This window comes from Musa acuminata, chromosome BXJ2-1, assembly GCF_036884655.1.
Source record: "Musa acuminata AAA Group cultivar baxijiao chromosome BXJ2-1, Cavendish_Baxijiao_AAA, whole genome shotgun sequence".
In the NCBI taxonomy this organism is placed as follows: Eukaryota; Viridiplantae; Streptophyta; class Magnoliopsida; order Zingiberales; family Musaceae; genus Musa; species Musa acuminata.
In genome coordinates, this window is record NC_088338.1 from 10,230,001 (window position 1) to 10,245,305 (window position 15,305).

The 15,305-nt window shown below is 38.9% G+C and overlaps 2 protein-coding genes across 2 annotated transcripts; both read right to left on the minus strand.

Moving 5' to 3' along the window:
• Window positions 1-5,156: 5,156 nt before the first annotated feature.
• On the minus strand, window positions 5,157-5,609 carry LOC135586050 (glutathione S-transferase U18-like). The gene is made up of 2 exons (XM_065091725.1): window positions 5,583-5,609; window positions 5,157-5,531 (listed from the first exon to the last, which is right to left on the minus strand). Exons 1-2 carry the CDS (start codon window positions 5,607-5,609, stop codon window positions 5,157-5,159), a joined length of 402 nt encoding a protein of 133 aa, XP_064947797.1.
• Window positions 5,610-14,289: 8,680 nt separating this feature from the next.
• On the minus strand, window positions 14,290-15,305 carry LOC135598868 (glutathione S-transferase U17-like). Its single transcript, XM_065093285.1, has 2 exons — window positions 14,933-15,305; window positions 14,290-14,832 (listed from the first exon to the last, which is right to left on the minus strand). The coding sequence occupies exons 1-2, from the start codon at window positions 15,257-15,259 to the stop codon at window positions 14,479-14,481; spliced, it is 681 nt and encodes a 226-aa protein (XP_064949357.1). The 5' UTR covers window positions 15,260-15,305; the 3' UTR covers window positions 14,290-14,478.

The window sequence follows — 15,305 nt, forward strand, 5'->3', positions numbered from 1 at the left end:
TAATCAACCTATATTAAGTCCATTTAAATATTGACAAATATAATGATGTCAATATAAAAAAAATAATTTAAAATATAAAAAATAATTTTATTTTTAAATTTTAAAAATAGATGTATAATTGTAATGGGCAAAGCTGGTATAAAGAAATAAATTTTTAAAATTTTTAAACCAACTAAATATCTCTTTTGACTTGAATCCATATTAATTGATTTAAATTTAATATTTTAGCCTCTGTACCATAGTTGTATACGTGATTTTTATATATATTTTAAATATTTAAATGATTTAAAACCAAAATGATCGCTTCCTAGTTTTCAAAATAAAAAATCGAAACCTAATCACCGAGGACTAAGTCTAATTTGATTTGAAATCGGTGAACTACCGCAAGCCGAATCGAATGGTAATCAAAGACTACCACCAAATGTTTGTACACAAAGCACATAGACCTTCACCTACTTTTTCTTAATGCATTCGTCTTCACCAAACATCTTTTATGCTCTAATAATTTCTTAAACCAATTCAAGAAGCAAATGACGCAAAGTTAAAATTTGAAAGAGGTAACTGAAAAATCATTACAAGGAAAATAATAAACAATTCAAATATCTGCCCAAGATATCTTGATTTATAAAGAAAATTAAGGATATTATATATATAAGTTACTACCCTTTATTCTCGTACACTCTTCGCTTATGATAATTTGTATTTCTTTTATTTAGTAGCAATCATCTATGACTATTCTACACCGTTTTCTACTGTGAGGGTGAGAAAGTTATGACTATCATACTATATATTCCTTACTTTCCAAAGTTGTTTCTTTTTTTATTTGCATTAACCATCAAAAGCCATGAATGAATGGTTATTGTCCATTACCTTTCAGTAGTATGCGAGTGAACAACTGTAACATAATGAATGATAAGATGCATGTATAAATGATTAGGATCAGTTCGCTTCTTTCTAAATGACATTATTATTATGCATGTGCATGGATCATTTGCGCGTGCAATACATGATTATTGTAAAAAAAAAAAATTCTTGTAATTAAAATTTGTTAAATTTGTTTATCCTTTGTTATTGTAATATCTTTGACGTCCGAGTCAACATGATATTGTCCAAACCCGAAAGCATAAGAGTATCCTAAGTGGCTCTAAGATGATTCTGGAGTGGTTCCGAGGTGAGAAATCGATCCTCTAAAGCGTCGCCTACACTAAGACCGATATCGAGAGAAGTTAATTCGAGATTTTTTTTGGAATATTAATTTTTATAAAAAAAAAAAGGTCCTTTAGCATAATGCCGAGGGTTAGCTTTTATACCTGGTCTATGAAGGAGACGGTCAGCATCTACCCCAACATCCTCCTCTAATGTTTTATCCATGTGGGTTAAGGAAAATATAGGTCCAAACCGTCTCCATTAGATTGTTGTCCACGTGAGTGAGTAAATGGAGAGTGATTGAGATTTTTTCTTTCCACGTCATCTCCGTATGACAATAGGTGTCGGATGGTGATTGGCCGTCAATATATTTCTTATCATCCTTCATGCATGTGATAAAATTTCAAGATTAGAATCAAAATTTTTTTTAGAATTTTGCAGGTAATGTAAGGATTTTATTCATCGTTCTTGGTATGAAATATGCCTCCTTCTAATTGTTCCCTCGTTACTATATTCATATTGCACGGACAGTTGGTTTTCATGAACTTTGTTGTAGTTAATATATAATCTTTACTTTTAGGGCTTCAAACATGCAATATATTCATCTGTCTATCGTGGGAAAATTCATCTTCATTTAATCAAATTATAGTTTGACTGGTTCAATCTTTTTTTATTTTGACTCAGTCATATAAAAATTTATCCACCACGGTATAATAATATGTCAAAAATTTGAAGATCAGATACCAAATCAACCTTTTATAACTCAATCAATTTTAAGAATCTCTTAGTTCATCTCTTTTCATCTCACACATATTAATATTTTTATTAAAAAATATTTTTTAATGTCAACCTAAAAAACTCATGCTTTGTAGAAATATTTAGAAGGGAATAAAAATATATTTAGCTATAGTAAAGGTTCTTTTTAGTGAAATTAGTGTTCATTCAAAAATTTTAGTTTTCTGCAATAAATAAATTTTAAAATTTAAAATAATCAGAATTGACATATCTATATAATTTTAAATTTTTATTATAAATAATTTATATTAATTAATGTATGAAACTCCTCTATATCAATATAGCAATATGTTAGGGGTAACGTCTATCGATCCTTCATAAAAGAATGGTACCACAGTAGGCGACCTAATTACATAAGAGACATTTTTAGCATTCCAATTTCTAGACATAAAAAAATTATATTAAAATTTCTATAGTTCTGAAAGTAAAATAGATAATCTCATTTACCCTAATGTCATCAACTTTACAAATGGAAGATATAGCACGTGATAGCTCGTGCATGAATGACACGAAAGCGATAGACAAAAAGTAATTTCAATAGTGGTGGCGAACGGTAGCATCGTAATTTCAATGGTGATGGTGAACGGTGGCACCATGGGTGGCTATTGTGGTGGTGGTCGGTGACAACGACGTGATGATTAGCCTAGCCGATATCAATTCTAACATTGATGACGAGGAGGAAGAGGAGGTAGAGTGATGAAGCATCTGTGTTGGTAGTGCACCAGAGGAATAGGAGAGAGGTGAGGCATCTGCATTAGTAGTGCACCACTCTACCTCTTCTAACGACAGTTTGTGTTTGCATCAACACTGGAAGAATAACAAAAGGCAGGCGAGGCATCTGCGTCACTAACGATAAAGAGGTAGGAGGAAGAGGAGACAGGTGAGGTAGAGTGGATACGGTTGATCGATCTTGAAACACTAGCTAAATTGGCGATTCTCAATCTGAAGGCTAATTGCAATAGAGCAATCCATTGTTTCTTCATCGTCTCACTCATCATATCCATCATTACCATCTTTCTGATCCTTTCCCCCACCACCATGACACTAGAGGTGAGCGAAAAGGAGGATGAGACTTTGTTGTCTCTCCTGTCATCAGATCTATACTGTTTGGGCCTTCATTTTGTGTTGTGATCAATCCATGTCATTTGATCGATTCCCCTTCGATTGTGGGCAGAGTTGATTTAGAAGGCAACCACGCCATTGTGATCAGGGCATATGTGTCATTCGCACGTCGACTAAAGCTCGAGAGCTTAAAGTAGACACGCCTCTTCACTGAGCTTGCTTGCAACCTCTCCCTCCTTCTCGCTACCCATTACCCCTTCCTTAAATCCACCATGCCACTGGATGAAGTCGCCATCTGAGGATTTAATATGTCGCTAACGTAGATGTCTCACTTGCCTCCTCTTCCTTCTTTGACGTCGATGTAAATGTAGAGCAACGTTGGAGGAGGAAGATGAGGTAGAGTGGTGCGATGCCAACACAAATGCCTTACCTCCCTCCTCTTCCTCCTCATTGTCGATGTTCGAATCAACATCGGCAAAGTTAACTACTATGTTGTTGTCGCTAATCACTGCCACAATAGCTACCCACGGTGCCACCATCTGCCATTACCAATGAAATTATCTTTTTGCCTATCGTTTTTGCTTTATTCATCCATGTGGTATCACGTGTTGTATCTTCCATCGACAAAGCTGATGACATTAAGGTAAATTGGGTTAAATATTTCACTTTCATAACTATAGGGATTGGAATATAAATTTTTAAAATATAGGGATTGAGATGCTAAATAGGTCTAACTATATGGGGTAATATATAATTAGCCTGTCATCACTATTGAAATTATCTTTTTGCCCATCATTTTCTTCTCATTCATGCACGTGTCGTCACGTGCTGTATCTTTTGTTAGTAAAACCGATAACATTAGGGTAAATGAGGTTCAATGTGTCACTTTCATAGGGATTTCAATATAAATTTTTGAAGTCTAAAGACAAGGATACTAAGGAGGTCTAACTATAAGAGGTAATATGTAATTAGCCCACTACCATCATTGAAATTACCTTTTTATCTATCGTTTTTGTGTCATTCATGTATATGCTCTCACATATTATATCTTCTATCGATAAAGCTGATGACGTTAAGATAAATGAGATTAAATATTTCACTATCATAATTATAATGATTTCAGTATAAATTTTTTAAGTCTAGATAAAACACTAAAAAAGTCTAACTATATAGGGTAATCTATAATTAGCCCTATAATAGGCCTACTTTGAATAAGAAACAAGTAAGCTTATTTAATATTATCTTACCACATTGTTAAGTTTGTCGTCTCGCATAAGTTGTGCAATCCAATGTGTTTTATCAAGGCATAGTATTGCTTCATCCTATATTTGTCAACTACCTGCTTCCCTTTTCTTTCTTTTCTTTCTTCTAATCTCTCTTATGACATTATAATAAATCCAATATTTAATTTAAAATTTTTGATACATTGATTGAGTTTGTTTATTAAGATAAAATAAATTTATTGTCTAACACAACTCTGTTCGTCTTCCTCTTCCAGTGATTTTTTATATTTTACCTAAAATAATATTTATTGTTGGGTATGTATCTGACGTTGTCTCTCTAATTAGGTTTTACGATACCCTTTGTTTTCACTTTAATGAAAATATCTTTCCGCACCACCCTTACTTTTAGCTACAAACAAATTATTGCCACCACCATAGCCACCTTGCTTTCAAGTAGCCGCCTCCTCCGCCTTCGTCATTATTATCCCGTCTCTTCTCATTAGTGACAAGGAGCTCTTCCTCTTCACCACTATCGCCTCTTTTGCTTTTGGCAACCAATAGAGAGCGAGGTGGTAGTGACGATTTGATAGTAGTGACACAAAAGAGTATAACGAAGGTTGCAACAAAAACAGAATAGATAATTAGTTGAGGGCGAGATGATAGCGATAGTGTTGAGAGTCATGGGGAGTGGAAGGTCATAGAGGAGGCACGGATGATATGCCAATGATCGTAGGTGAGTATGGTTGTGAACAAGTATTTTTTATCAAAATTACATCATCGTATGAAAGTTTAATAGTAATAACATTTTTTATAAAATATCAAATTTATTTCAAACACATGTTTACTGTCAAAGAAATCCTTTATTGATAAGTGTAATATATTATTCAACACACAAATATATATATATATAATGGCCATCTTAAAGGTTTTTTAGTTTGCCGGAGGAGTTTTGGCACCGGCGGCACGCTTCCTAGCGAACTCCTCTAACCTCTCTGGCTCCGGCATCACCGCCGTCACTGCCTCGTGGGCGCAGAACCTCTCCGCCCACCTCGCAAGCAGAGGCATCTTCTCCTCGTTGATGAACTTCACATCACTAGTCTTCTCCATGACCTTCAGCCACCCCAGGAAGCACCCCAAGGCGATGTCGACGTATCCGATGTCGTCCCCTCCGAAGAATCCTTTTCCTTTGCTCAGTCTCCCGAATGCCTCATCCAGTAGCTTCAGCCCCGCGATCACCTGCCCCGCTGCTTCCCCCTTGGCCTCCTCCGTCTGCGCCTTCGATAACGCAGCCCCCGATGGGTTCAACTGCGATGCAGTAAGGATAACGGAGAGAGCAGTTTAGTCCACCGTCGCCACCTTAAAGCTCCCGTCTGTGATCAGCATGCGTACCTTGTCATCGATGTACGTAGCCCAGAACCGGTGGAGAGCGCGCTCGTAGGGGTCGGCCGGCAAGATGGCACTGTAAGCATAAAATCTGTAATTATGCTATGTGAATTATGCGGAATTAACCTATATGCCAGGATTTGAAATCAATACATAGATCTAATTATACGATGCGTACCTTTTGATGCCATCCGTTCAGAGATCTTGTTTGATCTGCTCAGCACCGTGATCCAAGATTGCTGCAGCCTCCGTCTTTAATCCGATCGCGCTGCTGAATCTGCAAGGAGTGCGAACAGTAGACCCTTTCTCCTCTCTTCCTATCCTTTCACAGGATCACACAGATTGATGGATTTGGGGAGAGGGTTTTGGGGAGAGAGTCAAGGAGAATAACTGAATTCCTCAACGGAGAGATGCGTCTATACGTGTCAACGTTACGACGCTCTTACACACTAACACCCTTAACAACCCCTAGAGATCCTGTCCTTTAATAGGCGAGAGCAGAGGGTCTACGATGAGATGAGATCTCAGAAGATTTCCTCCCATCAAGAATATCTCCGAGGAATCGTTCCGTAGTGGACTTAGTGCTAAAATATCGCAACGGAACCCAATTAGTTATTCTATCTTATTCAATTATAAAGGGCCACATATTCTAACATTCTCCCACTTGGCCCATTAATTGATAAGATATAAAAAAGATACAAAATCAAAACAAACAAAACAAAATTTGTTTGAAAACAATTTTACCTAATTGGATTCCAAAAAATTTTGAAAAGCATTTTATACATGGCCATGTTTTTAAAAATAAGCCAATAAGTCCAATAATCACAATAATACTATATTAAGTCCAACTATCAATGCGAGTCATAGCGGTTGTATTTCATCAATGTCATACTCCCTTCTATGTACCACAACATTGTTAGTCTTTCCTAACATAGTCCATAATGACCCCTGTAATTTGTCTTGTCAAGACAATCCTGTTATTACATTCAACCATAATATGCATAAACATAAATGTAAACAGGATAGCAGAAACAGATAACTTTAATTAAGTAAAATGTCAATAGCATCCACATAAACATGCATCACCATATCCTTTATGACTTGCTCACAAGCCCCATTCTAAGAACATGTTCTTTGAATATTTTGCACTGTAAGGCTTTTGTCAATGGATCAGCAATCATCATAGTGGTGCTCAAGTTCTCAATTGACACTTGCTGTTTCTGGACTCTTTCTCTAACCACCAAGTACTTTATCTCAATGTGCTTGGAACCACTAGAGTACTTGCCATTCTTAGAGAAGAAAACTGCTGCGGTGTTATCACAAAATATCTTCAGCGGCTTGGCAATTGAGTCGACCACACCAAGTCCTGAGATAAAATTTCGCAGCCATAAAGCTTGATTTGTGGCCTCAAAGCATGCCACAAATTTAACTTCCATTGTTGATGATGCAATAAGCGATTGCTTTGCACTTTTCCAAGAAATTGCCCCACCAGCTAACATAAATACAAATCCTGAAGTGGACTTCCTACTATCGAGGCAATTTGCAAAATCAGCATCTGAATATCCAGTTACTTCAAGCTGATCAGATCTCCTGTATGTGAGCATATAATCTTTTGTCCCTTGTAGATATCTCATTACTTTCTTTGCAGCTTTCCAATGTTCCATTCCTGGGTTGCTTTGATATCTTCCCAGCATTGCAACTGCAAAACTGATATCTGGTCTTGTACAGGTTTGAGCATATAGTAGACTTCCAACTGCGCATCCATAAGGAATATTCTTCATTTGATTCTTTTCTAAGTCATTTCTTGGGCACTGGTTTTGACTGAATTTTTCACCTTTAGTGATAGGTACATCATTGGTTGAGCAAAGCTGCATATTAAATCTCTCCAAGATACGATCAATATATCCTTTCTGAGACAATCCTAATAATCCTTGAGATCTATCCCTGAATATCTCAATGCCAATGACATAGGATGCCTCATTCATATCAATCATCTTAAAATTCTTGTTGAGAAATATCTTGGTTTCGTGCAATAAACCAAGATCACTACTGGCAAGTAAAATATCATCCACATATAAGACCAATATAATAAACTTGCTCCCACTTACCTTCAGGTATATACACTGATCAACAGTGTTTTCCTTAAATCCGAAGGAAGTAATGGTATTATGAAACTTTATATACCATTGTCTGGAAGCTTGTTTAAGGCCATAAATGGATTTCTTAAGTTTACAAGCCCAACTTTTTTTTCCCTTTTCTATGAATCCTTCGGGTTGTTCCATATAGATTTCCTCATCCAGATCCCCGTTCAGAAATGCCGTTTTCACATCCATCTGATGCAACTCAAGATCATAATGAGCTACTAATGCCATAACGATTCTCAATGAGTCCTTTTTAGAAACAGGAGAAAAAGTCTCATTATAGTCGATGCCTTCCTTCTGAGAAAAACCTTTGGCCACAAGTCTGGCTTTATATCGTTCGATATTGCCCGTTGAGTCACGTTTTGTCTTAAAGACCCATTTACAACCGACCCTTTTACAATCATTGGGCAATTCAACGAGATCCCAAACATCATTCTGTACCATTGATTTTAACTCTTCTTTCATTGCATCGTACCATTTTTCAGAATCGTTACTTTCTATGGCTTGTGAAAACGATAAGGGGTCTCTTTTTATTCCTATATCATAATCTGATTCTTGTAGATATACAACATAATCATCAGAAATGGCATGTTTCCTTTTCCTTTGAGATCTTCTCAAATCTGCCAATTGTGATTGTTCTACAAGATCATCAGCGACGACATCAACATCATGTGAGAGTTCTTGGATGTTATTTTGTTGTTCACCCTCATCAATACTCTCATTGATTTGAGGAACAACAATCTCTCGGACAGGAGATGATATGGGAGAATTAACCTGAATCTCCTCAATATCAAAATTAATCCTTCGAGATTTTTCACTCCCACTGATTTCGCCATTTTCTAGGAATTTTGCATTACCAGATTCTACTATTCTCATACTATGATTAGGGCAATAAAATCTGTATCCCTTGGATTTTTCTGGATAACCAATAAAATATCCTGAAATAGTTCTTGGATCCAATTTCTTTTCATGTGGATTGAATACTCTTATCTCTGCAGGACATCCCCAAATATGTAAATGTCTCAGACTGGGCTTCCTACCAGTCCATAACTCAAATGGAGTCGATGAAACTGACTTACTAGGAACCCTGTTCAAGATATACATAGCTGTCATAAGAGCTTCACCCCACATCGACTCAGGTACAGAGGAATAACTCATCATGCTCCTAACCATATCCATCAGAGTACGATTTCGCCTTTCAGCAACACCGTTCTGCTGTGGCACACCTGGTAATGCATATTGAGCACAAATACCCCGTTGTTCTAGGAATCTAGCAAAAGGACCAATATTCTGACTAGATCCATCATATCTGCCATAAAATTCACCACCTCTGTCAGATCTGACAATTTTAACTTTTCTATCTAATTGTCTCTCAACCTCATTTATGTATACTTCAAGAGTATCAACGGCTTGAGACTTTTCATGTATCAGATAAACTTTGCCATATCTGGACAGATCATCTATAAATGTGATGAAATATTTTTCTCCACTAAAACAAGGAATGTGGAGTGGTCCGCAGATATCAGTATGAATAATCTCAAGGAGTTCTTTACTTCTTGTGGCATTTTTCTTTATTTGTTTAGTTTGCTTTCCCTTAATGCAATCGATACAAATATCAAAATCAGTGAAGTCTAAATGTTCCAAAATATTATCCTTCACTAATCTTTCAATTCTTTCCTTGGAGATATGCCCCAATCGTCTATGCCACAATATAGAAGATCTTTCATTATTGAAACTACGTTTCAATCCAACATTTGATTGCAGGGTCATTAGTGTCTTTGCAAACTCAAGATCCAAATTAATTCTGTACAAACCATCACATAGAATTCCAGAACCAACTTTAATTGAATCGTAAAATATGCTGAGTTTGCCACTACCAAAAGAAATACAATATCCCAACTCATCAATTCTAGAAAGAGAAATCAAATTTCTAGAAATTGTAGGGACATAACATGTGTCAACAAGATCCATCAAGTGACCCGTCTCTAAGCGTAGACGATAAGTTCCCATTGATATCACTTTCGCTTTAAGACGATTTCCCATAATGATGAATCTTTCATGTTCTTTTGGTTTCCTAATTGAAAGGAATCCCTGCATGTTATTTGTAACATGAGTTGAAGCACCGGAATCAATCCACCAAGTGTTAGAAGGAACTTCTGTAATGTTTGATTCGAAACATACAAAGGTCGAGTTAATACCTTTCTTTTCGAACCAAGTCTTGCGTTTAATGCAATCCTTCTTCACATGTCCTTTCTTGCCACAAAAGAAGCACTTTACAGTAAAGGCTTTCTTTTCATTAGTCTGTTTAACATTTCCAGACTTAGCAAATCTCTTTGATGGATGATGCTTCAACTTTCTTTTCTTATTACCACCTCCTTGAGTAGTCATCATGACATTATATGAATTTTCCTACCTTAATCTCAATTCTTCCTGAACACACATGCTAGTCAACTCATTCAAGTCCCACTTATCCTTATTTGTGTTATAGTGAATCTTGAATGGGCCAAACTGAGAAGGAAGAGAATTAAGAATAAATTGCACAAGGAATGATTCATCAACATTCATGCCTAATGTTTTAAGTTTTGCAGCTTTATCAGCCATATTAAGGATATGATCTTGAATTCCTCGAGTACCATCATACTGAGCCGTAGTCAGTTCTTTCATCAATGTGCCAGCCAATGACTTATCAGCAGATTTAAATCTGTCTTCAATAACCTTTAAATATTCCTTTGCGCTAGTTGCAATCGGTAATGAAGTCTTTATGTTATTTGCAATTGTCATTCTTATGAACATTAAACTAAGCCTATCAGATCTTTCCCAAGCCTTCATTTCATTAACTTGTTCTGCAGTACTTTCATCAGTCAAGTCTGCAGGCTTTTCAACAAGTAATGCTAGATCAAGATCTAATACGCCTAGTGTAAATTGCACATGCTCTAACCATTCTGAATAATTTGATCCAGAAAGTACAGGGACACTTGAAGCATATGAGTGTATATGCGGAAGTACCACTGCAAAAAAGATATATAACAACATTAATGCTTTAAGTTTGTCAAAAATTGATGAACTATTGATATCATCTATATTACACCTTTGGGTGAAATATTGACATATCTAGTATTCACTCAAGAATATTTTTGGAGGACTGATACCATCCTTGAGGAATAGGTATTGTTACCTTTGGGTATACAACCCTAAACTGCAAGGATATCTAAATAATATCATCCTACCCCATCACATAATTATTTGAATTAGATTCTCCTTTGGGATTATCTAAATCTCATAATTATATGTGCCATTATGAATATTATTTCTTTAATATCATTTAGGACTAATTCTTTAATATTATTTTATAAGTCATTAGTCCAGGTCACTTTGGTGGCTACAAGACTAATGCCATGATATAAAATAAAAATGTCCTATAAATGATAAAACTTTTATTGTAATTCATATCACAAAAGTTTATCATCCTAGGCCACTTTGGCAGCTACTAGTCAGATAGAACTTAGGGAAATGAATTACAAATAATATTCATCAATTTATTTAATTTTTGCTAAACAATTCAATAATAAAATGACCATAATAATTATTGAATACTAATGCAAAACAATTCAATAATAAATAACCATAATAATTATTGAACAATAATGTAAAACAGTTCAATAATAAAATAACCATAATAATTATTGAACTTTAATAAAAAGCAATTCAATAATAAATAACAATAATAATTATTGAAATTTAATGCTAAGAAGTTCAATAATAAATAACAATAACAATTATTGAACTTTAATAAAACTCATATGATAATTTCAAGCATATACATGTGAATAAATAAATAAAAATTCCAAAAACAATAATTGGATTTTAATTTTATTTACCACATATATAATGAATAATTCATATGAGAAAACCATAAAATAAACCATAATTTATAGTTTTTTTTTTTAATCAAAATTAAATCCAATCAAATAATCAAAAATTATAATCATGATTAAAATTAATCATAATTATAATAAATGATATTTATCAATTTTATAATTGAGAATATAACCTAAATTTCTCAATTTCATAATGATAAAAACCGAAAATATTTGATAGGATATAAAATCGAAAATATGCGAATGGCAGAACTGTAATTTGGCAGAAATTAGACCCGAGGGCAAAACCGTAAATATGTTGACGAACATAAACTGTAATTACGATATTTGCAAAGGGTAAAACTGTAATTTTTCAAAACCCTAGCCTCGAGGGCAGAAACGTAAATATGCCAAAACCCTAATCTGCCATCTCCGCCGCCGCCGCCTGCGCGAGCGGCGCTGCCGCTGCTGCCTGCGGCCTGGCCGCCTGTACGCGACTGCGGGTTGCAGCCTGTGCGCGGCTGCCGCCTGTACGCGGCTGCGGGTTGCCGCCTGTGCGCGGCTGCCGCCTGTACGCGGCTGCGGGCTACCGCCTGTGCGCGGCTGCCAGCGACCGCCTGTGTGTGGCTGCCAGCGACCGCCTGTGCGCGGCTGCCAGCGATAGATCTAGTCTGCGCACGGCCACTGCCGCCACGGCGCTGCCGCCGCGGGGCATACTGCTCATGCGCGGCCACTGCCGCTGCGGCGGTTCCTGCCCGCGGGTGGCTGCTGCCAGCACGCGGCCGCCGCCTGTGCACGGCCTACTCACGCATGGCCGCCACCTGGGCTGTCTGCCTGCGTGCGGCCGACCGTCGCATGGACGGGTTCTGGCCGTGTGCGACCGGGGGTTCTGTGATGCCGTCGCACGGACGGAGTTCTGTGATGCCGTCGCACGGACGGAGTTCTGTGATGTTCGCATATGGGACGAGTTCTGTGATGTCTGTGATGTCCGCATATGGGACGAGTTCTGTAATGTCCACATATGGGACGAGTTCTGTAATGCGTACGCTACTCGGCGTAATCGCAGATTTGCAGCGAGGTCGACGGTGACCATTACTGCTTAGCAGTTCTTAGAAGATAAAGGTAATTATGCATCGTAAATTAATTTACAGATCTAATGCATGATTTCAAAAAAACATGGCTCTGATACCAATTGTAAGCATAAAATCTGTAATTATGCTATATGAATTATGCGGAATTAACCTATATGCCAGGATTTGAAATCAATACATAGATCTAATTATACGATGCGTACCTTTTGATGCCATCCGTTCAGAGATCAGGAGAATAACTGAATTCCTCAACGGAGAGATGCGCAACGTTACGACGCTCTTACACCGCTCTTACATACTAACACCCTTAACAACCCCTAGAGATCCTGTCCTTTAATAGGCGAGAGCAGAGGGTCTACGATGAGATGAGATCTCAGAAGATTTCCTCCCATCAAGAATATCTCCGAGGAATCGTTCCGTAGTGGACTTAGTCTATATTGGCTAAAATATCGCAACGGAACCCAATTAGTTATTCTATCTTATTCAATTATAAAGGGCCACATATTCTAACAGGCACGGCCGGCGCCGGGCCAAGCCACGTCGACGTACTCCACGATGATCATTGACTCACAGATGGGCTTGCCGTGGTGGAGGAGGACTGGGATTTTCTTGGGGTTGGATCTCAGAAGCAGCTCACTCTTCTCCCCAGACTTCTCCTGCAGGAACTCGTACTCCACCCCCTTCAGGTTCAGCGAGATCCTCGCACGCAGCACGAACGGGCCCGGCCATGTCCCGATCAGCTTCACCTCTACTCCCTCTGCCGTTGCCATGGATCTCCGAGTTGAGAGGCAGCCACACTCGGGTTCGCCCTTGTAGGGAGAGCTTCTTGCAGAGCAAGGCTAGGCGTTGACTAATGGCTAATGGAAGACTCAACACCTCCCCGAACTGTTGAAACTGTTTTTTTAGACGAACTGTCTCACCGAATCAAGTTTGACGTCGCCTCCATGCATCGACCCTTCACATCGCTACGTCAACGCACCAATGAGAAGAAACTCTGCGATGAAATCTTGGAAGACCGACAGCAATCTGCCTCTACTTTCTCACAGAAATCTTCTTCCACTTGCAATATTTTGGATCTTCTGCGGCGTGCTGTTCCTTTTTTACTAGAAGAAAGATGGAGATTAGTCTCCTACTTTGTCGAAATCGGTTGAAGGACAGATAGAACAGGAGAAAGAGTTGACAAAAAGATTACCGAGTCGCCTGCGACACAGTGTGGCTGCTGAAAGATGCATTTGTTGCGTTCATTCATTCCACATAAACCACAAGTCGAGCAGAGTTCAACCAATCCATATTCAACTTGTTTGCACAATTAATCCAAAGGCAGCAAATGCAAGTGCTGTGTGCTTTTACCCAAAGGCAGGCATTAGGATGAGTAGTGAAAGAACTTTGATGGGAGAACATAGAGGATAAAGCTTCATATTCTATCCAGTTATCCTTCCAAACTCTTACTGATCCACCATTGCTGATCTCAAAACTTATGGAGGTCATGAAAGCATCCTCAATGCCATCCCAATTCATGAAAATGGGTAGTTATGTGCTGACGATAATATACGAGAACAAAAAAGTCAAAGCAACCTTTGGAGATCGCCCATCGAATCCAACACAATGGTATCCTTTATTGATCACCGACACAACATCATGAGCAAACACAAAAAGGCCACCTCACAGAAAACTACTGTCGGTGACATTATTCTCCACGGATTTCACCACAACAGCGAGATCCTGAAGCCACTCCAAGTGACAACCACGATTCCTTGTCTTTAATTTCAGGAGACTCCTTCTATTTCCCCAGACGCATCTTGGCGTACTCCACCAGCTTCTCCGTCTCCGGCATCACCTCCTTCACGGCCTCGTGGTTGCAGAACCTCTCCGCCCAAACCGCGAGCAGAGGCGTCTTCTCCTCGTCGAACAACTTGAGGCCGGTCATCTGCTCGATCACCTTCGCCCATCCCAGGTAGGAACCGAGAGCGATGTCGACGTAACCGATGATGTCCCCGCCGAAGAAGGCTTTGCCCTTGCTCAGCTTCTCAAACGCCTCCTCGAGCAGCTTCAGCCCGGCCCACGCTTGCTCTGCGGATTCGGCCTTGGCCTCCTCTGTTTCAGCCTTTGCGATGCCGAACATTGACATGAACCACTGCGTTCAGAGGATTCAGTCATCATCATTCATGTCGATGATCGTAGAAAATTTATAGACCAAGAAAACAGAGGTCAGAAATTGATGGAGGCATGCGAACCTTGTCGTCGATGTAGACGGCCCAGAAGCGGTGGAGGGCGCGCTCGTAGGGGTCGGCCGGCAAGATGGCGTGGCCGGAATTAGCCCAGGCCCCGTCGACGTACTCCACGATGATCATCGACTCGCAGACGGGCTTGTCGTGGTGGAGGAGGACGGGGACCTTCTTGTACACAGGGTTGGATCTCAGAAGCAGCTCGCTCTTCTCCCCGAACTCCTCCTGCAGGAACTCGTACTCCACCCCCTTCAGGTTCAGGGCGACCCTCGGGCGCAGCACGAACGGGCTCGGCCACGCCCCGATCAGCCTCACTTCTCCTGCCGCCGCTGCCATTGTCTTCTTCTTCTTCTTCTTCTCCCTTCTTCGGTATGAGAGGCAG

Bases quoted from the DNA above. Each gene is read 5' to 3' on its own strand.
- LOC135586050 (XM_065091725.1), bottom strand. From the start codon at position 5,609: ATGCTGATCACAGACGGGAGCTTTAAG. The intron at 5,532-5,582 runs GTGGCGACGGTG...ACTGCATCGCAG, and splicing joins TCACAGACGGGAGCTTTAAG to TTGAACCCATCGGGGGCTGC.
- LOC135598868 (XM_065093285.1), bottom strand. From the start codon at position 15,259: ATGGCAGCGGCGGCAGGAGAAGTGAGGCTGATCGGGGCGTGGCCGAGC. The intron at 14,833-14,932 runs GTTCGCATGCCT...CTCTGAACGCAG, and splicing joins CCGTCTACATCGACGACAAG to TGGTTCATGTCAATGTTCGG.